The following is a 26,674-nucleotide window of genomic DNA, read 5'->3' as shown; positions in this document are numbered from 1 at the left end:
TCATATGGACGATTGGCATTCCATACTTAGTCGGTGGATTAAACCATGGACTAATGTTAGTCCGCTTTCGAGAATACCACCCTTTGTGAACAAGTCCCTGATTTTAATAAACACACAGCTCTGGGAATGTCATCTCGTAGGTTGGTACTGAGTGGAAGACTGCTGGAGTGGAGGGATCAGCTCGGACTGGACTACCCGCTGGAGACAGTGGTGTCCTAAAAGAGAAAATCAGCAATCAAAGTTTATCAGGCATTGAAAATAGTAAGCCCCACCTGCTTATTTAAAACAGTTGAATATATGGAGGAAAACAAAATCAAATAAGCATCGGCTGTGTGTCACAATTATGTCATGGGGTCCTTTGTTGGAGACAGTTATTTTTATTTTTACCCCCCCCCCCCCCTCCCTTGACCCTCGGCACTTAAAAATGAACTTTCAGAAAGGTTAAAGCAGGATGTAATGTGCTGTAGACATCTCCATGTTTTTCTTTTTATTTTCCTATCTTTCCATTTTTAGAAGACTGTTTTGAATTTGTACAACTTTATATTTTACAAGTGAAATGATTTCAATGAGTAAAAAGTAAATGTTCTTACTTCACCACTGTGTCAAGGATGTCGTTCAATTTCTTGTACCACTTCTCACTCTGTAATGAAAGAAAAAAACTTACGACTAAGACTCAATTTATGACGGGAGAAAGGAATAACATGAAGTTCTCAATGATATATAAATGTCTTGTAAAAACATTATTCATAATCATTTGAAGAATTGTTAGTGGTACTGTACACAAAAGATTGAAGCAGACGATATCAGTGTTTATGGAACTACTTAAGATTTTGCAATTCTCTCTCGCTAAGCTTGAATAAACTCAATCTACAATGAAATTGATGTTTCAAATCTATTACTATTCATTCATATATCCATGAGGGCATAGGCCTCGGAAGTGGGGGGGGGGGGGGCAGAACGCATTTTTGCCCCCCCCCCCCAAAAAAAAAAAAAAAAAAAAAAAAATCAGCAGTAAAGGAGTACAAATGGTTTGTATTGTTTAATCAAAGAGAAAATAAAAAATAATAAAAGCTGAATTGAATCACATACAAATTATATTCCATTCAAAGAAAAGGAAAGTTAACAGGAATTTAATTTCCTAAAAATTCTGCATGCCCCTATATTTATCATTGGATGATTTTATAATGGCGATACGCGCATATAGTGGAAATATTGTGGGAGTATGGGAAAGCATGTGCTTTTTAGTATAGGGGTGAGAAGACATGTGCCCCTGAACACTGGCGTACTGATGGGAGGGGGGGGGGGGGGGGTAGTTGCCTCCGAAATAAAATTCAAACATGGTTTACTTCTAATTCCACTCCAGTGATTTACAAATGATGCTGAAATGACATGATTTCCCGGGTTTTTTTTCTCGATTTTTTTGTAAATTATACCTTTTTATGCATTTGTTGGAAAATACCAAATTCTCAAATTTACAGTAAGATAAAAAAAAGTGTGGTTATTTAGAAGCCTTCATGTCAGGGCCTGCAGAATGGCGAGGCTCGGGGGCTCAAGCCCCTTCACATTTTTTTGAAAGAGTATCTTAAAGAGAAAAAGAAAGAGAGAAAGAAAGAATGGGTGCCTTGCCAGTGTCACAAATGATGTATCAAAATATGTTCATCTGACTGTAATTGAATGCCTAAAATCCCTGAGCTTCTAGGGGCTCTGCCCCATGGACCCCACCAAGGGCCCTAAGGCAGGCCCCTGTATGCTCATCTGACCATATTTAAATACCTAAAACCTCTGAGCTTTTTGCCCATTACGCCACTGACCTTGGAAGGTGAGCCCCCTGGAGTGTTCGCCCCCACCCCCCCCCCCCATCCCAAATTAATGGAGAGCCATTTGTAGCCTTAAAATAAAATATATTCAAAAGCAAAAATTCAAGTATTTTAGACTTTTCATAAATTCCACATCAAGAACATGAAATCTCCTTGATGAAAATATGAATGATTTGACTCAACATTTTACGGCTTTAAAAAAACTTTTAACAAAATATTTTCAAAGATGCTAACAGCTTTCCATAATTGTTAAGTCCAACTAAGAGATAAGTTCAACTGAGGACCTTTGTGAAACACCCCCCAGATGCTCCCATACCATCCTTACCCTTTGTTCTGCAGTAGCTGCTAGTTGGTCAAGAGAGGAGTTCTGGAACATGCTGAGAATAGCAAGTCTCTTCTCTCTCTCCTCTTCCCCTGTACATCCATCTACGACCGTCATTGGGGTCAACACCTTCTTCAGGGATTCAAAGGTTACAAGCTCCTGGGGGTGTTTCTGAAGTCATAGCATCAAGAAAAGTGATTAGTAAAATCACATCATAGCGCCCTCTACAACAAAACTCAACTATCCCTTTAACCAATTTTACTCATACAAGTGGTTTCATCTTGTGAAAATGTGTAATACTGACTTCATTGGACAAGCCTGTACCTTTGAATGCATTTTAAACAGAAACGTGTCACCATACAAGTGTTGTAAATCATCATCACCATCATCATCATCATCATCATCATCATCATCATCATCATCATCTTCATTATCATCACCATCATCATCATCACTACTATTATCATCATCACTTCTATTATCATCACTATTATTACCACCATCATCATCATAATCATCATCATCATCATCATCATCATCATCACCACCATCACCACCACTACCATCATCATCATCACCATCATCATCATCACCATCATCATCATTATCACCATCATCATCACCATCATCATCATCATCATCATCGTTGTCATCATCATCATCATCACCATCATCATCACTATCATCATTAACTTGTCATCATCATCATCATCATCATTACCATCATCATCGTCGTCATCATCATCATCATCATCATCATATTTCTCTTCTCATTCTCTCATTCTTGTTCTCCTTTCACTGAGTTAAACAATAGTTGTTTTTTCAATCTCTAAATTCAGGAGAAGCTAGCTGGATAGTTACCCGGATTCCTGTTGGTGATGACTGAGCTGACTCTAGCTCGATGTGAACAGAGCCAACATCAGCACCGCTCCGAGGACGATACTCAACTACATGAAGAAAACAAAATGGAACCAAGTCAATAGACCAGTTCACGGTTAGCACATGGCTGCAATAACCCTGAATATCCACAGATCTTCAAAACATAAAGAGGTCCCACTTTGTACATTTTGAAATAATCACTCCTACAGCGATGGAGGTGCTACATAAATAGCCTTTGTTCCCCCTTTTCAAAGAATACTTCCACCTGTGTATCATGGAGTGTACTGCTTGTGCATGAATGAATAATGATTACATAACTTTCATGAGCACGTATCCATTATTTTTTCTCCGTGTATTTCACAATTTGTTCTGCAATGACCTTTATCTGCTCATGCTCAGACTGCAACCGTAAACTGGCTAATTGCATCACTCCTTTGAAAATACTCAAGTATTGTCGATATCAACAGATAATTCCATTTTTGATACTGCGGGTCTTAAAGGAGTGTTCAGAAGAGATTTCTTATCTGAGGATTCATCATAAAGGGGAGTTTAGACAGAAGATTACATACCTGAAGGTTTATGTATGAAGGGAGTGTTTAGACAGAAGATTACATACCTGAAGGTTCATGTATGAAGGGAGTGTTTAGACAGAAGATTACATACCTGACGGTTCATGTATGAAGGGAGTGTTTAGACAGAAGATTATATACCTGACGGTTCATGTATGAAGGGAGTGTTTAGACGAGAGACATCATGTCCACTGCTCCTTAGACCATCACTGATAGCATCTTTCTGGAATAGAACACTGGATGCCAGCGGCTGAGAGGGAACTTTCCTGTGAGAGAAGGATATAATACATGAAGTTTCTCTTCTCTAAACATGTCAAATAAATAAATGATGTCGTACTACTATTTGTTATGAAATAAGTCATCTTTAGCATAATTTATGTTAGATTAAGATGATTTATTCATTTATCTGTAACAAACTGTAATTTTGTAACGTAACATAGCGTAACATACTGTAATTTTGTACTGAATAATATTGTGTAATCGTGGTGCTGTCGTCCCGGCTTTTATTTCGTGTAAGGACATTGCTTCACTTAATGGCTGCTGGGACAACAGCACCACAGCGCCTAGAAGCAATGTATTAGGGGCGTTATAAATGTGATCTATTATTATTATGTATGGTGTCCTTCAATATAATATCGGCAAACACTGTGTCAAATTCTCTGACAAGGCTTGACTACATCAGATAAGTATAAAGACTAATCCTGAACTAATACTACTACTAATGATGAAGAATTTATACAGCACATTTTTCATATACATGTAAAGGTGATGTCTTAACAATGACTTTGGCTCAGTGCTTGTGGACAATGGTAAAAATGATAATAATAATAATAATAATAGTGAAGTCTTGTAAAGCGCTCATGCCAGGCACATTGCCACTCCTGGCGCTCCATTATTAATACCCTGGCTTTAGCACGGCTGCCGTTACGGCGCTCAAGCATTTCAAGGAACTAATTCCTACCAGGTACCCATTTACATCACCTGGGTGGAGTGTGGCAATTGTAGATTAATGTCTTGCCAAAGGACATTAGTATTGCAACAGGGATTCAAACCCTGTACCTTGTGGTTCACAGTCCGGAGACCTATACTCTGGACCACAACACCTCTACGATACTGTTTGTAATACTACGTCTTTTACTGCTGCTGCTGCTACTAAATGTTCTTCAGCAGTTGTTCAACACATCAACAGTATTTCCTCAACAAACTCTGAACAATTGCTGACACATTAGTAGAATCATCACTGCTGCTGCTGATATAAACAGCAACACATTAAAGGGGCACGTACCCACCAGTGTAGTTATCAGAACATGCCCTCTGCGTTAGAGCAGTATTCTGTTGGTGTCAATAGGCAGCTATAGCACCGTCTGCAAGCACGTACGTATTTTGAACGCCCTCTGGAATATGGGGAATATGCCCCTTTAACATTATCTTACAAAATGAGGGTGAAAAGAGACTAATGTATGCTGCTGCTGCCACCACTACTACTACTACTACTACTGCAACTACTACTACTACTACTACAACTACTACTACTACTGCAACTACTACTACTACTACAACTACTACTACTACTGCAACTACTACTACTACTACTACAACTACTACTACTACTGCAACTTCTACTTCTACCGCTGCTGTTGTAACTTCTACAAGAAGATTGAGATCATGTCTTACCTTTGATTATTGTCCACATTGAATGGAGGTAGAAGGTAAGGAGCTGTCTTCTGTCTCGTATCAATCACCTGAATCAAGATATAAACAGCAACACATTAAAGGTAAAGACCAGTTCTGGTCATGCGATTGCATTGTAAGAGAAAGGTTGTGCGATCGATCAGAAAAGGTTGATCATCTAGCATATAAGTATTGGTGTGTACTGCAAAGTTCTGGAATCATCAAAATGATAAGAAATTTGGCCCAGTCTTGGTAAAAGTAAGAATATAACATGCATTATATCTATCAGGTCCAAATAGATATAATAATTCACCAAATATATCAATTAGTAGGCAGTTTCTCAGCAAAATTTGTATGATCAAGTATTAGTCAAAACATATTCTTTCACATGATTGGTAATACTAGCTTCCATTTCATTTTTTGAGAGGGGGGCGTTTCCAAAACTGGTCTTTACCTTTAAATCAGACCACTTTTTAATCAAAGTACATTTCACATTAAATAATGATTTTCTTTTTCTTCATTCAAAATGTTTTAAAAAGATGCAGACGATAAATCCGAAGAGTCAAATAACTAGATGGAACTTCGACTGCGCGCAGTCGAAAATGATGCCTCCGTCATAGAGCAATTTTACAAACCAAAACAGAAGAAATTTTTCGAATTCAAGTTTAATTGTAATCCATTAACAGGTTCTCAGAATATTGTGATTACAAGCTATTTTTGCATACATAATGAGCCCATGACCTTTGACCTTATGAACCAAGAATCTACTCAGTTCATTGGCTCTGCAAGAAACATACATGACCTAAGTTGGCAGGAATCCATCAATCGGTTCTTGAGATAACGTGATCACGAGCTGTTTTTGCATACATAATGTGCCCTGTGGCCTTTGACCTTTGACCTTGTGACCCCTACATCTAATCAGTTCATCGGCTCTGCAAGTAACATACATGACCTAAGTTTGGCAGCAATCCATCAATCGGTTCTTCAGATAACGCGATCACAAGCTCGTTTTGCATACATAATGAGCCCTGTGGCCTTTGACCTTTGACCTCGTGACCTCAAAATCTAATCAGTTTTTCGGCTCTACAAGATACATACATGACCAAAGTTTGGCAGGAATCCATCAACCAGTTCTTCAGATAACGCGATCACGAGAACGGGACGTACGTACGTACAGACTTACGTATGTACGTACGTACGGACGTACGGACGGACGGACAACCCGAAAACATAATGCCTCTGGCTACTTCGTAACGGAGGCATAAAAATATCAATTTAAATCTATCTACAAAATTTTCAAAAGAATGCAAACTTTAAGAACTTCAAACAAGTCTGAAATGGATTCATTTATTTTGTCAAATTAATATATATTATCCTTGATATTCTATAACCATGACGGAGGAATTTCCAAATCAAATTATTTGTTTTACATATATAAATATATCATGAGAAAGTATTGAATTCTGCTTGGAGTTCGAGAAAAAAGACAAGAAATAATGATACTCTGTACAAGAGGAAAGAACCTGTCAATCCAACCACATAAACGTTTGATACCTGGGTGGAGAGTGGCAAAGGTAGAATAATGTCTTGGAAAAGGACATTACTGCTACAGCAGGACTCCGAGAAGGCGAGAACCAAGCAATACACATTTGAGAGATGTATCCACTAAACCATAACGCCTATTATTATTAATATTATTATTACAGTCGTCGGACTGTGAATCACAAGGTTCACGGTTCGAGTCCCGCTGCGGCACTAATGTCCTTTGGCAATACATTAATCTACACTTGCCACTCTCCACCCAGGTGTTAAATGGGTACCGGTAGGAAGAAATTCCTTAAATGCTGTGAGCATCAAAATCGGCAGCCTAGCATAGCCGGGAAATGTCGGAGCGCCTTGAGGACCTTGCAAGTTCGATATGTGCGTTATATAAGAATCCAATATTATTATTATTATTATTACTCAATAAAACTGTTCGGATATTTCAGCCTACAACAGAGATAGAAGTAGAATTATAGAAAGTGACTGAACTTACCGACCATACATGTTGTCCAAGCGCTGGTATAGCTGTGAGTTGACTGATAAGATTTAGGTATCTGGCAACTAGAGCATGGACTGCACATCGATGGATAGGACTGAGCTTACAATCATTATCACATACCATGTCCTGTAGACAAGAAAAATGGTAAATTATTCTGATCTTGGTGACATTGTAGAGAAGAAAAATGGTAAATGATTCTGATCTTAGTGACATTGTAGACAAGACACATGGTAAATTATTCTGATCTTAGTGACATTGTAGACAAGACACATGGTTAATGATTCTGATCTTAGTGACATTGTAGACAAGAAACATGGTAAATTATTCTGATCTTAGTGACATACCGGTATATGAAATGCATCTTTAAGGTAGCTTAGCAGAATGCATCTGGAACGCAAATCGCATAATACTTTGTAATGTTTGTTAATAATAAGTTCTTTTTTACATATCTGAAGCTAACATTAAGCCTAATTGGGATAGTAAATTTACAAGGGGTACTATATACATAAAGGTTGGAGAATGTAAGAAGATCCATACCTGTAATGCTAAGGAAACCTTGACTAAGTCAACAAGAATGTCATCTGTTCCAAACTCCACACAGAGCAGCGCCAGTGTGGTGAAGATAGCGACATAGTTCTCACACTTGTTCGCTCTGCATCGTAGATTCTCATAGATATGCCACTGGATGTCTGCTCCATTCTATACAAAATAAGAAGAGTTTTTAAAATCTTTTGTTAATAATAATAATAATAATCTGTTTTTTTGTATAGCGCTCAATACACCGATCCAACGATGTGCCTAAGCGCTTACCATCATTTATATAAACAATGTGTGATATGCATTTATAAATATATTAAAATGCATCAAGTATTAAAGGTATTACAAAGTTCTGGTAAGGGGTCATGAATTTGGTTCAAATGAACATATAGGAAGCATATATGCGATTGTACAATGTTCAATGATCGTTGTTGCGGTTGAATTCAAGTCTAAAGTTAATATGAAATTGTAAATAATAAACTCTTTATGTTGCATAGCGCCCTCTCAAGACTGATATTACCTTACCTTTAAAACAATGTTTTTCAACTACAATCAACCGATTTGATATTCCTGTGTGGAAGCTATATATCAGAACTGCATATTCTGAGATTTTCATGGTCGCAGCTACCATGGAATGGCTGTAGACGTTATTTAAAATTTACCCGGAGCACCCGGGTAAATTTTTAATTATTCAATTTCTCGGAAGCAGAAGTGTTTTAGGGGCTAAATTTTCTAGTGGTATAATACATCCGCAGGGGCATCCAAATATATAAAAAATGTAAAGAATTAATATTCATCCAAATTTCAAAATTTCCCAAAACTTTGCATTAGCTTTAAGTGCATGAGTATATTCTATGATCAAAAGAACTCAAAATAAACATGCCTTTATAGAATGAATCTCATATTCATTTCATGAATGGGTTAATTTTTTTTGTTTTTTGTTTTTGTTTACCTTTCTAAGGAATGATATATCTTGTCTAGATGGTTTCTCTACTCTCAGATTCAGCTCAGAGATGTTTCTAGGAATGGCTATGTTTCTCCTCAGTTTGTTTGTGTTGTCATGACGATCAATCAATGTTTGAAGAATCTCTTGCACAGTGTAGCGGATGTCTGTGAATAAAGTTCAAAGTCAAATCTTATAGTTGCAAAATAAAATTACTGCCTGTTGTAGCAACAAGCAGAATTGATAAAAGACTTAACTCTGTTTTGTGACAATCAGCCATGCATGAAGTCTTTCATCTATGGCTGATTGTCAATGAAACGGAGTTAAGGTAGCCAGTGAAAACGAATTCGTTTAATGAAATTATGGAAATTCAAGCACTACTGTAGCAGGTGTCATATGAAAAGGCAGAAATTGAACTTTCTAGAGATGAGATTTTCTCTTTGAAATTCAGATACTGTCCGCCAAATGACTTTTTAGTTCCCTCCCTTCAAATTGATTTTTATCACTCATGCCTAAAATATGCATCATACAAGTTGCATCAAATCTAAGCTTTACAAATATGTGTCATTTATTAATTATAATTGTGATTAAGTTATGATAAAACATCGTTGATTCTTGGTTTCGTTTTTTCTGGGACGCACTGAATATATATATATATATACAGTCAAACCTGCTTTAACGACCACCTGTCTACAAAGACCACCTATCTACAAAGGCCACATTTTGTGTTTCCCTTGGGTGGTCGCTATAGACAGGTTTGACTTGAATGATAAATGATTAAGTTACATTATGTAGGTACATAAAAGAATGAACGATAAAATACTATAACTTTTATATCATCCTGACGGTCACTACTAATTCATGCATCAATAATAAAGGTACCATTTAATTAAAAGGTGCTGTTAGATATTTCTTTTTAAAATTGATCTCATGCAATCCAAATGACAGAATACATTGTTGGCCGGCTGGCAGAAGGGCGTTAGCGTGAGCGACTCGAAAACTCCTTTTTTGAATTATTCACATTTAAAGATTTGTTTTATATTTAAACTGCTTTCCGTCCCGAAAATTGGTTTAAAACTTAAAAGACTGATAGAAATGTTATAGTAGAACATGGCCAAAAAAATTTTACTCAGAAATAAGTCAGTTTTATAAAAGTTAACGCCCATCTGCTTAACGCTTCATTTTTTACCTGAAATTCCAGCTAATGCCCTTCTGCCAGCCAGACGACGACATATCTATAAATCTTTGTTCAAGTTAGCAGAATGATAAGCCAAGGCTCTGACATAATTCATCTCATAGACAAGTACAGCTAGTCAAACCTGCCTATAGTGACCACCCAAGGGAAAACAATTAGTGGTCTTTGTAGACAGGTGGTCACTACAGCAGGTTTGACATAATAATAATAATAATAGCTAGTTCTTATATACCGGTAGTGCTTTTTTTTCAAGACCGAAGGACCTCTCAAAGCGCTTTACAGATATACATATTATTACCCCGGTCATCGAATTCAGGCTTACCCGCACACAATGTATGCACATTCTCCACTCCCTGGGGAGCATTCTAGCCAGGCGTCATTTTTAAGAGCGCACACTTGCTAATCTAAGCACATGTATATTCTAACCTGGATCAGGAACAACAGACATGTTAAGCAGCGGCTGCATGAAGGATGCTGGGAAGGTAGACGCCATGGAAACCGTCACATACTTTCTACCCACCTACAGTGAGTACAGAATTAAAGATAAAGTTGAGTTCAGGGACCCGTTTCACAAAGCCTTTTCTCAATGACAATGACAAAAATCAGTGATAAATCTGCTAATAACCAATCAGAATCAAGGATTTCACTAGCTTATAACAACAACCGTCATTTGTCACTGATGACAAGTTTGTGAAAAGGGGCCCTGGTCATGCGATTGCATTGTAAAAGAAACTGTGTGGAATCGATCAGAAAAAGTTGATCATGTAGCATATACGTATTGGTCAGTACTGCAAGGTTTTGAAATCATCAAAATGATTAGAAATTTGACCCAGTCTTGGTAAAATTAAGAAGCACTGTACACAGAAAGATTTATATGGGACTACACAAACATGTGGCATAAAAATGTGGTCCTCATTTTTAAGCTGTTACATGTCATAATTATGAAGGCATTTGAAGAGCCATGCTTCAGAGAACTTTTTTTTCTATGATGTTCTTCCACACTTGCATAATAACAATGAAAACGCTCACAAATTATTTTTTACCTCTACCCAGAACTCTCTTTAAGGAGAAACTCAACTCATAATGAACTCTGAAACTGTTGAAACTTGTTCACTTTCAACATAGAGTAAAAAAAGTGTGTATATATTCAAAAAGTGTTACGGCATATCGAAGAGGAAATAAATAATTCTAATTATTACCCGTATCAGACATCTGAGCTGGTCATTTACAAAACCGTATTGCCCTAGTTTCCACTAGCAGTGGGAACGGAGGGGTATATTCTTTGTATTTTCCTTGGTCTCCCTGCGCGTATTGACTTTGCGTGTAGAGACGAGTGAAAATATACCTTGGTATTTTCCACGGTCTCGCATCCGGGCATCTTGTATTGACTGCGCCATATTTTGTCATTTTCATTGCGCATCTATTATGCGTACGAGAACCTGCGCACTTTGCGCGCACTCTATTGTGACGTAATAATCACACCAAATGCACACTGTTTGCAGTGTATAGAAAATTTCGTCAAGCACTGGATGCACAGTGCTGGTTTGACAAAGTTTGTTCAGTTCTTTGAGATTGTCATGGTGGATTTCTGAATTTGCTCTAGATGTCTGATTTGGATAACAATAAAAATATTGAATGGCTTTACTTTCGGGGGATATCAGAAATATTTACCGCGCTAAGACCATATTGCCCTCGTCTTTCGACTCGGGGCAATATGATCTGAGCTTGGTCAATATTTCTGATATACCCTGATATAAATATATACAACTTCACAGGAAAGATGCTTGAAACATCCAATGCAGAGCATGAAAGCTTATTCATTTGATATAATGCTGTATGTTAGATGTATTTTGTACTTAATTGGAAAGAATTTCTATGCATGAAGCAATGCGGTATGAAAAAAAAGGTAACTTGAGTTATTAAAACATCAGATCATCTTCAGCATTATATGCTAATCCTATCAATGTTTGCCAGTAGCAAGTTTAAGTGCCACCCCGCTTGCTTTACATCGTAAAAACAATGAAAATGTAATAAATTCTTATATAAACTTATGTTTATTTCAAATGGTAAGTTGTTTCAATAATTCCCTCACTAAAACCACCTAAAGCCATTAAAAGGGGAAGAGATCAGAATCTAGTTTCATACCTCCAATAAACTCTTCAGTAGAATGCTCTGCAATAATAAATCTCCCTCGCTGTAAATCAATCACAAAACCAAACAAACATTGTAATGAAAAACTCTGGAAACATAAATATGACAAAATATATTCCTCCTACTAAAATACAGTACATAAATCTAATCATTCACAAAACACATGTTAACATTTACAACGGTATACATGATAAGAAATCGCACTTGCAGCGGCAGTGTAACTGGCAATACGCGATAAATCTGTACAAAATACAAATTCGCTGCTTGGTCATGCAGCCATTCAACGAACACAATACATGATTTCTCAAACCGTTGCACATGGTAAAAGGCAAGCTTAATTTAGCTTTAGCACCCCAAAAATAATATAAATATAAAAAAAATAAATAAATAAAAAAAAAATCTATATTTTGAAAATTCAGACTAGATGGAACTTTGACTGCGCGCAGTCGAAATTGATGCCTCCGTCATAGAGCAATTTTACAAACCAAAACAGAAGAAATTTGTCAAGTTCGATTGTAATCCATTAAGAGGTTCTCAGAATATCTTGATTACAAGCTATTTCTCATATACATGTATGACCCTTTGACCTCATGACCCTAAAATCTACTCAGTTCATTGGCTCTGCAAGATGTCCTGAGTTAAATAGTAATCCATCTGTCAGTTCTCATGAGAATGCGTTCACAAGCTATTTTTGCATACATAATGAGCCCATGACCTTTGACCTTTGACCTCATGACCCAAGAATCTACTCAGTTCATTGGCTCTGCAAGATACATACATGATCTAAGTTTGGCAGGAATCCATCAATCTGTTCTAATGATAATGCGATCACAAGCTATTTTTGCATAAATTATGAGCCGCATGACCTTTGGCCTTGACCTCATGACCCAAAGAATCTACTCAGTTCATTGGCTTTGCAAGATACATACATGATCTTAGTTTGGCAGGAAACCATAAATTTGTTCTTATGATAATGCGATCACAAGCTATTTTTGCATACATAATGAGCCCTGTGACCTTTGACCTTGTGACCCAAAATCTAATCAGTTCATTGGCTCTGCAAGATACATACATGATATAAGCTTGGTAGGAATCCAACGGTCGGTTCTTGAGATAACACGATCACAAGCTGTTTTTGCATACATAATGAGCCCTGTGACCTTTCACCTTTGACCTCGTGACCCCAAAATCTAATCAGTTCATCGGCTCTGCAAGATACATACATGACCAAAGATTGGCAGGAATCCATTAATCGGTTCTTCAGAAAACGCGATCACGAGCCGTTTTTGCATACATAATGAGCCCTGTGACCTTTGAACTTTGACCTCGTGACCCCAAAATCTAATAAGTTCATTGGCTCTACAAGATACATACATGACTAAAGTTTGGCAGGAATTCATCAATCGCTTCTTCAGATAACGCAATCATGAGCTGTTTCTGCATACATAATGAGCCATGTGACCTTTGACCTTTGACCCTGTGGCCCCAAAATCTAATCAGTTTGTTGGCTTTGCAAGTTACATACATGACCAAAGTTTGGCAGGAATCCATCCGTCGGTTCTCGAGATAACGCGATCACGAGAACGGGACATACGGACGTACGTACGGACGGACGGACGGACAACCCGAAAACATAATGCCTCCGGATACTTCGTAACGGAGGCATAAAAATCAGAATATTCCGGATTATTCGGAAGGGTTGGCAGGTATGGTACCATTTGAATTATTAATGCAATGTCTCATAAACTATCTGCAATTGAAGAAGAATGCCTCAACTAGGGCAAAAACAAGCAACCCTTGGATTCCATTTCTGAGACTATCGCTGTACATAGCCTATGAGCGATAACATTTGGATTTAATTATTTGACAAGATAACAAATAGATTCAAAATTTGCACACCATCCAAAATTACATAAAAACATGACTGTATTTTCAATTTCATCACTTTACATTCTTTGTTATCATTATGCCCTGTTATCATTAGCTCCTGGAAATGAACAAGAAGAAAACATGTACATGAAAAGACAACTTTATGAACACATGGTCTGTATGTACAAGTTGCTGTAGTATATTTCAATGAGAGAGCTACATGTACAATGTACATGTCCAGGGGGATGACTAAGATCGACTTTAAGTTGGACTTAACTATGGCAGGCCGTTCATGCCACTAGGTCCTCTAACCATTGGTCTCTCAATTATAATCTTTAGATATTTTGCCTTCAATTATGAACTATCAAAAAATGTAAATTTGTGACCATGATTTGTACGTCCCAATGCAAGGATTGGTTAGAGCAACTAATGGCATGAACGGCCTGCCATAGTTAAGTCGAACTTAAAAATAAAGTTGAGTTCTGGTCATGCGATTGCATTGTGAAAGAAACGTTGTGGAATTGATCAGAAAATGTTGATCATCTAGCATATAAGTATTGGTGTGTACTGCAAGCATCAAAATGATAAATTTGGCCCAGTCTTGGTAAAGTTACAAGCACTGTACACAAAAAGCTGTACATGGGACTACTTGAATATGTATCATAAAAATCTGTTACGATTTTTATGATGTTACATGCCATATGAAGAATATTAAGGCATTTGAAGAGCAATGCTTTTTATAACATTTTTTATCTGATCTTCTTCCATCCTTGCATACCTAATACAATGATAACGCTCACAAATTATTTGTCACCTCTTCCCAGAACTCAAGCTTCTCTAAAGTTGATCTTAGTCTTTGTGAAACACTCCCCAGAATGATTTATTATGACTCACCCCTTGGAGTAGATAGCTGAGTCCCTACCAAGATGTTCTTGACTACCGGTAGGTCTTGGGAGTGGTATCTTACCCATGATAAACATCATGATCTCAATCTTCTGGTAGTCTGGTAAAATACTCGCAAATGCACCTGTAATGATGAGGATGATAATCAAAATCATCTTGGATGAGTGTGGAAAATAAAGATCAGTGTCATTTTGCAAAAGGACAGTTCTGGGGCAGGGATTTGAACCCCATTCCTTGTGATCCACAGTCTAGTGGCTCACTCCTTAGACCATCACACTCCTCTTCAATTAAAGAAATATTAATGATATCTATAAGAAGCGTGAATTGGTTTATTTCTGAAATGATTATAAGAGAGAAGTTCTATTTTGCAAACTGATTTATTCACAATTGACACAACACTAAATATTGCAATCTGTAGAGGTTTCTTGCTGTGAGAATGGCTGTCCTTTACAATTCTCGAAAGTTTCATGGTTGCAAAGTTCTGGAGTGTTTCACAAATATCCCAAGTCAAACTTAACTCTACGTCCGACTTAAAAATTATGGAGAGCTATTTGTAGCCTTAAAATAAAATATATTCAAATGCAAAAAAATCAAGTATTTTAGACTTTTCATAAATTCCACATCAAAAACATGAAATTTCCCATGATAATAGAAAATATGAATGCTTTGAATCAACATTTAATGCCTTTTAAAATAACTTTAAAAAAAATATTTTCAAAGATGCTAACGGCTTTCCATAATTGTTAAGTCCAACTTAGAGATAAGTTTAACTTAGGATCTTTGTGAACCACCCCCTAGGTTTCATTACCTATCGTATCGATGATTGCTTCTTCAAAGAGAGCCTCTTCTCTCTCATCCACGTCTTGTGTGACCTGTCTGTTTGGTTTGGGTGAGGGGGTATGACCTCCACCAGATAATCTCTTCTCCACCGATGACCTTAAATGTCGTAGGAGGGTGTTGAAGACTTCCAGCACAGATGTCCCTGTCATTAAAACAAGTTTGCTGGATTAAATATTCAATTTAATTTAATCTGGTACTTTTAATATTCAAAACAATCACATGTCGCAACGTGAATTGAATCATGAACACACAACAAGCATCATACAAAATTCAAAATAATAATTTTCATGAATCATAATTAAGAAAATTCTTTGAAAAAACACAGCCTTACAAAAAGGTTGAATAAATGACTGAATGATTAGAAATTAATTTGTTTTTAATTGAAACAGCCTGATCCTGATCATATGAGACTATCAATCTTAAAAAAGTGAGAAATAAAGAAATCATTTACATTAAAAATTAATAAGTCACTATGACTTGTTGAAGATTTTATTGAAAGGAAATAAAGCTTGAACTAAGAGGAGGGATGTGAGACTTACCGACTGCTCCGTCTGCTGCTATGGCAACCGTCTGTTTGAGAACCTCAACGATGCTACGTTTGATGCGAGGAGAGTTATTCATATTCTCATCCAAGTGAAGGAGAAGATAATGAGGTGCTACATACAGATACTGGGACTGAAAGGGATCAAATATATACAGAGTTTGGATAACATCATATGTGGAGTTCCTCTATTCATAAATCTATTCATCCCATCTTTTTTTGCTCATTTCTCAGGCATGTTCCTATTCTCATCCAAATGAACTAGAAGATAATGACGTATTACATATAGATACTGGAATTGGGAGGGGTGGGATACACTTAACATAAAAAGTGTACATGCTATATACATGGACAAGATAATGGAGTTTGTTGAAAAAAACTGGAAATTATAAATATCTTTAAAAATATGATAAAACAGAGCTGAAGGCGAGGTGTACGTACAAAGGGGATCCAGTGATCAATGTGATTGATGTGATTGATCATGATGTCTCTCAAAACTGCGAATGCTTCACCAATAAAGGCCAGGGGAAAGCCAATGAGGTTTAATTAATCAAGATTTTTTTTTTTTATAAAATAAAATATAATAATAATAATATAATAATATAAAAATAATAATAATAATAAAATAATTGGGTAACCGCAGAAACGTGGGAGATTCTCATGCCTGTATACAACATGATTTTGGTGGTTGTTTGCAGATTATCTGGAGGTCTGGTTTAAAAGAATGCACTGTGAGAGAATTTGGGTTACATGAATTCCATTTGTTTAATCTTTTTTTGCTCATCACTCAGCGATTATTTTGAGGAGAGTTCATTACATTCAACACATATACCCATACAGGTACTGTCCATGTACAGTTAATACTTCTATTAGAAGGGACAGATCATTTTCAAACTTCCTAGCACTGATATCTAGGATAGCTTACCTGCATTGAATACATGATGACCTTGAAAACCTTGACAGCAAAGTCAGTCGGAAGCCAGATCTCATGAAGGTCTAGATGTCTAAATAAGAGATATAACATAGTAGCAGGTGACACTTTCCAAGTTAGGTTGAAATATTGATTTAAGTGCAAATTGTATGATATTAGAGATGCACAGATTAATCACAGGTAACTAAAGTTAAGTTCCAATATCCTAAAATGAGGCTAGCAAGCCACTATTTAAACTGATAATTTATCTTAATCCATCATGAATAAATATATTGTAACACCTCTCTCCCCCCCCCCCCACTCTCTCTCTCTCTCTCTCTCTCTTCTTAATTTGGCTTGATTCTATCACCCTTAGTTTGTCATAGCACAAAATAACTCCAGCACCCCGCGTTCAGTGGGGGACATTGCGTGAAGTCAACTCATTACATAATAATAATAATAAAGTTAGATTAATTGAGCGCATAATAAACAGAAGTTTCTCTATGCACTTTACAAAGTAAAAAATAAGCAAGTACAAGTATATTTAAAACAAAAATAGTTACAAGAATGAAATATAAAAACCTTAAACTAAAGACATGCAGCTAAGATCGCATGACCATAACTGGTCTATATCTTTAACATCCCATGTGTTGATGTTACTAAGCACAGGAACCTTCAGAATCAAATTCAGGACTTTGAATTTATTGAATATCGTATCATATCATAATTTTGTCAAGGTCTCATTGAAGACTATTAGAAAGGTTTGCAGTGTCCATAACTCACCTCAGCACTGGTTTGAGTACAGAATGGATGTTATTATAAGCGGCGCTACACATGACATTCCTCAGGCAAGTCTCAGCGAGGGCAGCGGGTCTCTCCTCTACATTGTCTGATACTGGAGACTCATGGCTACAAAGTCAAGCATATCAATGTGGCTATGAAATGGTTTATAGTACACACTTGTGAAGCTCATAATAGAGAAAGAGGATAATAAGAAGGCAGGTATAAACTAGTAGGTAGGAAACCACTGGGGAGGGGGGCAGGGGGGGGGGGGGGGTGGGTGGGGTCGGGGGAGGTGGGACTACAGCTTCAAGTCCTATCAAAGGGACATGAAAATTAGGCTTTATACCCTATCAAAGGGCAATAAGTTGGTTTAAAATCCCAGGAAATCCCAGTTACTATGCCACTGCTCAAACAATGTGCCATTCATTTACCTGCAGCAAGAGCAAAGAACCCCCCCCCCATCTCACACTATACCAGATCATAAGTGTGACATGGGTTTCAATCAGATCGTCACCATCCAAAAGACATGACTTAGTTTCAAACCTGCGTCCTCGGTTGAATCCATTTGGAACTTCCACCGTTAGCTGGATTACAGGCGCACGCCACGCCTAGTTAAGGGACCCTTCCCCAGCTTGATCCTAATCTCTCTTTTAACCATACTTCTACTGCAGGGTTGCATCTACAAGTATGAGATTTAGTTTATAGCCTTTATCATGGATCTGACTTTCATGACAAATATTACAAAAGAACTCTGTTTGTTTTGATCTTTTTCAGTATTAATTGGAGGCACTTGGTTTCTAACTATTAAATATGCTATAATTGTTAACTACATGCAATCTTTTGTTGTAAAAATACCGCTCTGACATTACAAAAATGAGAAGAAAAAAGTCTTCTATTTTTGGCCTTCAGAGAAACCAACAATGCTTTGACAAAAACCTGAATATTATTTAAAGACCGTCAACACTACTGGGCCAAAAGGGATTAGACCACACAGCAAGGTCACTGACAGGTGGCTATCTCATTAACTCAGCTCTCAACTAACATAAGAACTAGATGGAATTTTGACTGCGCGCAGTCGAAAATGATGCCTCCGCAATAGAGCAATTTAAACAAGTTTGGAGTTTAAATCTCCAGTGGTTCTTGAGATATCATGATAACAATCTCAATGTATGGAATTTCATAAGTTGACCTCTGTGACCCTTGACCTTTGACCTACGTGCTCCAAAATCTAATCAGATTGTCTTCCTATGGTGATACACACTATCATTAAGTTTGAAGTTTAAATCTCTAGTGGTTCTTGAGATATTATGATAACAATCTCAATGTATGGAATTTCATAAGTTGACCTCTGTGACCCTTGACCTTTGACCTACGTGCTCCAAAATCTAATCAGATTGTTTTCCTATAGTGATACACACTATCACTAAGTTTGAAGTTTAAATCTCCAGTGGTTCTTGAGATATCATGATAACAATCTCAATGTATGGAATTTCATAAGTTGACCTCTGTGACCCTTGACCTTTGACATACGTGCTCCAAAATCTAATCAGATTGTTTTCCTATAGTGATACACACTATCACTAAGTTTGAAGTTTAAATCTCCAGTGGTTCTTGAGATATCATGATAACAATCTCAATGTATGGAATTTCATAAGTTGACCTCTGTGACCCTTGACCTTTGACATACGTGCTCCAAAATCTAATCAGATCGTCTTCCTATGGTGATACATACTATCCTTAAGTTTGAAGTTTAAATCTCAAATGGTTCTTGAGATATCGCGCTAACAAACTCAATACAAGGAATTTCATAAGTTGACCTCTGTGACCTGTGACCTTTGACCTACGTACTCCAAAATCTAATCAGATCGTCTTCCTATGGTGATAAATACTATTCCTGAGTCTTAAGTTTAAATCTTAAATGGTTCTTGAGATATTGTGATAACGGTCAAACGGGACGGACGGACGGACGTACGGACGGACGGACGGACGTCCGGACGGACGTACGGACGTACGGACGTACGGACGGACAACCCGAAAACATGATGCCTCCGGCACCACCTTCGGTGGCGGAGGCATAAAAAGAGGATCATGGGGGACCAACAGGCACTGATTGGGGAAGTTTTCTACATAGAGGGAGCAAGTACATGTAGCTACAAGTAGGACAGTGGGGCTTTAAAGGTTCCTGCATGATTCAAGAACAGACAACTGAGCCTCCGTGAAAGATTTAGACGTAGTTGTTTTAGAACACAATAAGCTTACTACCTTTGGTCTTTAGTCGTTTCTTGGCATGCAACTCCCTTGTACCTTTCAAAGCCTTCCTGCATGTTGAATAGAAGTGAAGGAACGATCTTCTCCATATGTTGTTTCTCCCAGATCTTCACCTGGAGCTCGTCGCTAACGGTCTTCCGTATCACTCCTTGGATTCCCTTCAGTCCAGCGATTCGAATTCTGAGAAAAGAGAGACAAATCTCCAAGTGTACACATATTTGAGGTACATTTCAAAGTGTGCAAATCAACAACAACAAAATTCTATGTTAGTAGTACAAAGTTGTCATATTGTATTCAAAATATTAGCGTTAAATATTACTTCTTTAAAGAGATTTTGCAAGTTTAAATACACTCTCCAGTAAAACTAGAAATGTCGTAATCTGCATTGCTGTGCAATGCGAATGTATCCCCAGGCAATGGCAACGATTTTTGTGTCATCCTTATGTTCGAAGGAGGGACAAAGATCCCCTCTCCCCCTCCCTGAAACAAAAGGATGACGTAGAGATCGCCACTAGTGGCTCGGAAGAAGAATGCCTCAACTAGGGCAAAAACAAGCAAACCTTCGATTTCATTTCTGAGACTATCTCTGGAGCCACTGAGCGAAACCATTTGGACTAAATTATTTGACAAGATAAGAAATAGATTTGAAATGTGCACACCCTCCCAAATTACATAAAAACATGACTGTATTTTCAATTTCACCACTTTACATTCTTTGTTATCATTATGCCCTGTTATCATTAGCTCTTGGAAATGAACAAGAAGAAAACATGTATATACATGGCAGAGACGCCAAGTTCAAAGATCAGCTATGCATGACATTTTCATGACTCGGGGCGAGGGTATAACTTACGAATAGCAATTTTTTTTTTTATTGGGCGCTTGCGTGCATGAGAGCTTTATCAGACCCTCTAAATGCGTGACATCACGCATAATGCGTGACACTTGCTAGCTCTGACATCTCATATCAAGCTAGTTCTTTTAAGGTAACAGACATACACCATGACTCACTTTCTGCGTACACTCATATTCTCATTGTTATTATAACACATGGAACTGAATTTTGAGATGAAGAAATCATATCGGCGATGGTAGGATGGCGTATCCTCCTCAATGTTGGCAAACTTCACAAACTACAAGAGAAAAATGAGAAAAACACAACATTTACAACATTGAGCAGATTTAAAAACTTTAAAACTTTAAGAAATTTTAAAGGTATAGACCAGTTCTGATCATGCGATTGTAAAAGAAACGTGGTGGAATCGATCATATATAAGTATTGGCGTGTACTGCAAGGTTCTGGAATCATCAAAATGATAAGAAATTTGGCCCAGTCTTGGTAAAGTTACAGCACTGTACACAGAAAGATGTATATGGGACTACCCTATATCTATCCAGTCCAGATAGATATAATAATTTACCAAATAAATCAAGTAGTAGGCGACTTCCTGGCAAAATTTGTATCATCACGTATTAGTCCAAACATATCCATATCTTCAAACTGCTGGTGAACAGAGCAACAAGACCAAGCTCTGTAATTATTAGGATCTCTGTCCGGTGTTGCCTTGTTTGTGCCATTGAACTGGATCGACCAAATTAATTGATTCATAATATATATATATATAATATTTTTTCCCGTAACATGAGAGTAATTTTAATAGTTTCATACTATTAATTAAATGTAATACTAACTGTTATTGTATAATTGTTTTAAATGGGGGCACGCTACAAGAGTCCTATCTCGAAAATCAGGAAAAATTAAAAATTGGGAAACTGGTTTAAATCGGGCAATTATCAGGCCTGTATATACTTACAGACTGGGTCCCATAAACCTGAAGCTCAATGTTGTTGGATTCCAGTAGTTTGTGAACCATTTTCAAGAAACTTTCCACGAATAGATTGAGAGTTTGTGCATGACAAGCCAACAAGAGCTGGTCTAAAGCCTGCATAGAAATCAACACATACCTAAAAGGAGAGGGGTAAAAACATCAAACTTTGAGAAACTGCATGTTGCGATGAACGGACTCACAAGGCGATAACACGGCAAGAAATAAACAATGAATACAAAAAAGAGAGATTAAGACTCTGTGATTGACATGTCACCACCACCCGGTCTAAAGCCTGCATGGAAATTTGGAAATAAACACATACCGTACCTAAAAGAGAGGGGAAAACCCCACACGGACGATAAAAATAGTTGATACAAAACACATTTGGGGGGAGTAGGAAAACGGGTCAAGAATGAAAAGGAATAGCAGTGGTTACTATATGATAGAACATGTGCCATGAAAACGTTGGGCAAAGAACTTAGAGATTGGTGTATAGGATGGTCGCAAAAAGTATGAAAGTATTATCTTGAAGGATAAGATGTGCTAACTGCACTGTTTATTCTTGTTATTCTTTTCTTACATTATTCAGGGTTTGTCATAAAATAGAAGACAATGTTTCCAAACATATCATTTTTTTTTCAAACTGCATTTCATGGGGAGAGACATAGGTCGTCATGACACTAAATAAAAAATCATTGATTTGCAGACTATTCACGTACAAGTCAAGTACTAAACTGCAAGCTACCGTTATCAATTTTTGGACATACTCCTCGATTCATGGTCATTCTCTTACACTAATTGAATTTCAAATATCGGTATTCAGAAATCTAAACCTCTAAAAGGCAAGAGCAAACATCAACAAAGCGAATTTTGTATCACAGATAATAATAATCTGGATTTATAGAGATAATATTACCCAGTCATCAAGCACTGCACATGTTTCTTACCCAATGCGTTGTCTGTATACATCCCTGTCTAACCTCTGTGCTAGATAGCTTCCAATGCGATCAAGCTTCTCGTTATGAGACACAGCATAGAACGTCAGCTTCTCCATGTTACTACGCACTAAACCCTCCTGCAAATAAAATGAAACCAGGGGGATGTTTCATAAAGCTGTTCGTAAAGTGACACATGACTTTACGAACGACTAGTATATGAAGTGCCAGATACTATGCCCAAAGTATTTCCCGATGTTTCCAATAACCTCAATTAAATTATGGCAAACAATATACTTTGCATTAAAAATGTTTGTTATAATAAGAATGTTAATCTACATCTGCACAGTTCACCTTGAGTTGATGCAGTTAATAATGATTGAGCATCCCATTTGGCTTTCGTAAAGTCATGCATAACTTTACGAACAGCTTTATGAAACACCCCCCAGTCTGAATAAGCATGTTATATCACACTAAACCACCCTGCAAATAAAATGAAATTGGAATCCGAATAAGCATGTTACTCAGCACCACTAAACATAATGAGAAAGAAAATAAAATGGTCTGGATTTCCACACTAATCCCTTATATTAATGATAATCAATTCAATGTCTTGGCTCTCAACATGTACATTTTTTAAAGTAAAAATTGCATCATTTTATGCTCCAATAGTCCGGACTGAATGCTGTTAATATATGTACTTATCTTATAAAATATATTCATGATTATATTTCAGTCATCAATTGTTTTTTAAGGGCTATTTGAAGAGTGCAGATTTGCTGATTTATAATTTCTATAGATTCCTGTATAAAGGGTTGTTTTCTATGACTTCATTCTCCAATTATCCATGAAGGGATCGAAACACCAAGTGAAACTTAATGGCATGCTAGCTATTATGGGTCTTAATTTGAAGCAAATTGAATATACCGACCCTTAACCTTTGACCTTGAACTTTGACCTTGAACTTACCTCAGCTGTGTCAGGATAGATGTTGTCCACCAGTCTCTTGTAGCGGGGCTTGCATGCCGCAAAGCAGTTACAGCAACCTGCATAAAATAAATAGTATGGGAATGCTAATCAAACCTATTGAGGAAAGATCATAAACACACAGCAGACCATTATATTGATTAGCAAATCAAAATGATTTGATTCAGGAGTGAAAGATTGTATGTAATAAAAGGGAGGGGAAATAATGAAGGGTATCAATTTATAACAGCATGATTGAAATGGTACATGGCATCAACATTTTATGATTAAATCGAGGAAGAATGTACTCGCGGAAAAAAACTATTAAAGAAGCATTTGATGCAGTCATGAGCGAGAACAAATGTTATGTAAGGTTCATGAGGTTCATATTTATTGTCCATTTAACAATGGAAATTCATTGTGTGTGACAAATATTTAACATTTGGTACACTCATACAAAAATCAATAAAATAATTTTTGAGTTGACAGTAAACAGAAATAAACAATTAAAGATAAAGACCAGTTATGTTCATGCGATTGCATTGTGAAAGAAACGTTGTGGAATCGATCAGAAAAGGTTGATCATTTAGCATATACATGTAAGTATTGGTGTATACTGCAAGGTTCTGGAATCATCAAAATGATAAGAAATTTGGCCCAGTCTTGGTAAAGTTAAAAGCACTGTACACAGAAAGATGTATATTGGACCACGCGAGATGTGCGTTTTATATATATATATATATGTAGAGAAGAGGGCAAGAATGAAACAAATAATAGAAAAATGGCATTAGTTATGGAGAACAACCAGAGCTGTGGATTTTTGAAAGTTTTATGGCTACAAGAAAATGAAATGACGAGACAAAGTAATAGAAAAGTACAGCACTGAAGGTTTCCCAAATTATTAAACATGTATGCACTGCATTGCATTTAGGGCACTTAATTTGTTTTGTTAGGCCCTTATAACTCAAGATTGAGTAACCCGTCGCCCGCCCGCATTATGATTTTTCGCCTGCGTTTGCGATTGAAAATCTGAAAATTCGCTGGAGTGCTTTACATGCTCTAGTCAAAACTTTAATTGACTATTCTGAGCTGAATTAGATCATAGTCATCTAACAAATAAAGACCTAAGTAAAATAAAACTTGCTGACATTACTTTTGCCGGTATTCCCTTGAAGTCGACACAAGATGGACTACTTCAGTCGGCGCTAGTGTACTTATGTATCCATTTTAGACCAGTAACTCCAGCGAGGAGATACCCGACTAAAACATGCACAAAAAATCAACTTAATCTTCATCAATTGTTCAAATAATGGTCATGATATAAAGTTGTTATATTTCTTACCCCTTTTGTGTCAATTTTGTTATCTTTTTTGGCGTATTTTTCCTGAAGACGAAGACATTATAATATACACTTTCTCACAGGTTTCATGGCAAACTGCTGCACAATTACAATACAACTGCATACCCTTACGACGAAGGCGTGTGGGCCCCTCGAGCGTGCGTAAAGTTTACGATCGCTACCTTCACGCACGCAGGCCTGCCCGCACACCTTCGTCAGTATACGGTGATTGTGCAGCGGTTTGCTGAGCTGTGAGACCTGTGAAAAAGTGTATAGATTTATCATGTCTTCGTTTTTACTTTTAGCCAAGTTTATTTTAGGAAAATTACTCCAAAAAAGATGAGAAAATTGACACGAAAGGGGCAAGAAACATAACAAATTTTAAATCATGACCATTATTTCAATAAGTGATGAAGATTTAGTTGATTTTTGATATGTTTTAGTAGGGTAGACTTCTGAACTAGCGCCCCCTTCAGTCTTCAAACAACTTGATTTATTACAACATTAATCTCAATATGTGGGGCAGGACAAATAAAAGAATCTCCCAAAACGGAATGACAAACCATTATATTGGCACTCGTAATTATAATCTGAATATAATTTTACGTTAAAATGAAGACACTTAACACATAATAACACTGTTTAATATTACCCGGCATCTTGACAGCAAAATTTAATGAAAACGCCCTTTTTTCACATGAAATCCGCCCTTTCTTTAGCACTAGAAATCAATACTCGATTAGATCTACGGTATCCTTGAAAAGACTCCCTTTTTGCCATTGATCTCCTCCGTTCTCCTCTTCCCTCGCTTCCTCTCCACTCCTCAATCGGATAGATGAGTTCTAATAATTAAACTGATATATCAGAAAGATTACTGAAACAAGCAAGATGATACTCTAAAATAGCCTCATATGTTCCATTATTATCAAAAGCTAGAAATACTTCATTACTTAACTTGTTATAGAAATTATGAGAAACGGAAGTATTTTCTTACATTTTAATTTAATGTGGGTTCTTGACATGCCTAAATATTTTGTTTGTATTGACCACGATCGAGCTCCTGCTGTTTAAATAAATGATGTTCCGAGTGATTACTGATCGAACTTTAAAGGTTGCTATGTACGTAGCTCTTCATCAGAAAGGAAACCATCAGCTAGTATATTATCGTTGTAAAATAACAAAGGGCGCAATAAGAATAAAACAGGGGAGTATTTTAGGCACATATATATCGCCTTAAGTTTTAACATTTCTATCCAACATTTGCTGACGATGTTCTCATCTAGACATTAAAGGCTTAGTCCTCCCAAAAATAATTTGCTTTTAATAGATGCAGAAAAACAAGAGAAACAGAGCAAAACAAATTTGA

At 36.9% G+C, this 26,674-nt stretch overlaps 1 protein-coding gene across 2 annotated transcripts; it reads right to left on the bottom strand.

Moving 5' to 3' along the window:
* LOC587950 (protein EFR3 homolog B) lies at positions 1-26,058 on the bottom strand. 2 transcript variants are annotated; one of them, XM_030983472.1, is made up of 22 exons: positions 25,961-26,058; positions 23,973-24,049; positions 23,016-23,143; positions 22,054-22,204; positions 21,251-21,372; positions 20,234-20,419; positions 17,972-18,097; positions 17,204-17,282; positions 16,277-16,412; positions 15,706-15,879; positions 14,889-15,021; positions 12,120-12,168; positions 10,401-10,494; positions 8,789-8,946; positions 7,837-7,998; positions 7,294-7,425; positions 5,262-5,329; positions 3,729-3,853; positions 3,001-3,086; positions 2,143-2,310; positions 591-640; positions 1-215 (listed from the first exon to the last, which is right to left on the bottom strand). In XM_030983472.1, the coding sequence occupies exons 1-22, from the start codon at positions 25,965-25,967 to the stop codon at positions 104-106; spliced, it is 2,523 nt and encodes an 840-aa protein (XP_030839332.1). In that variant the 5' UTR covers positions 25,968-26,058; the 3' UTR covers positions 1-103. The 2 variants fall into 2 exon arrangements, with proteins under 2 accessions (XP_030839332.1, XP_030839333.1); XM_030983473.1 differs by having other exon boundaries at positions 20,276-20,419.
* Positions 26,059-26,674: the final 616 nt, after the last annotated feature.

This window comes from Strongylocentrotus purpuratus, unplaced genomic scaffold, assembly GCF_000002235.5.
Source record: "Strongylocentrotus purpuratus isolate Spur 01 unplaced genomic scaffold, Spur_5.0 spur5_scaffold_13, whole genome shotgun sequence".
NCBI classification, from domain to species: domain Eukaryota; kingdom Metazoa; phylum Echinodermata; class Echinoidea; order Camarodonta; family Strongylocentrotidae; genus Strongylocentrotus; species Strongylocentrotus purpuratus.
Note: the sequence above shows the minus strand (reverse complement) of the source record. Positions and strands in the feature narration are given on the sequence as shown.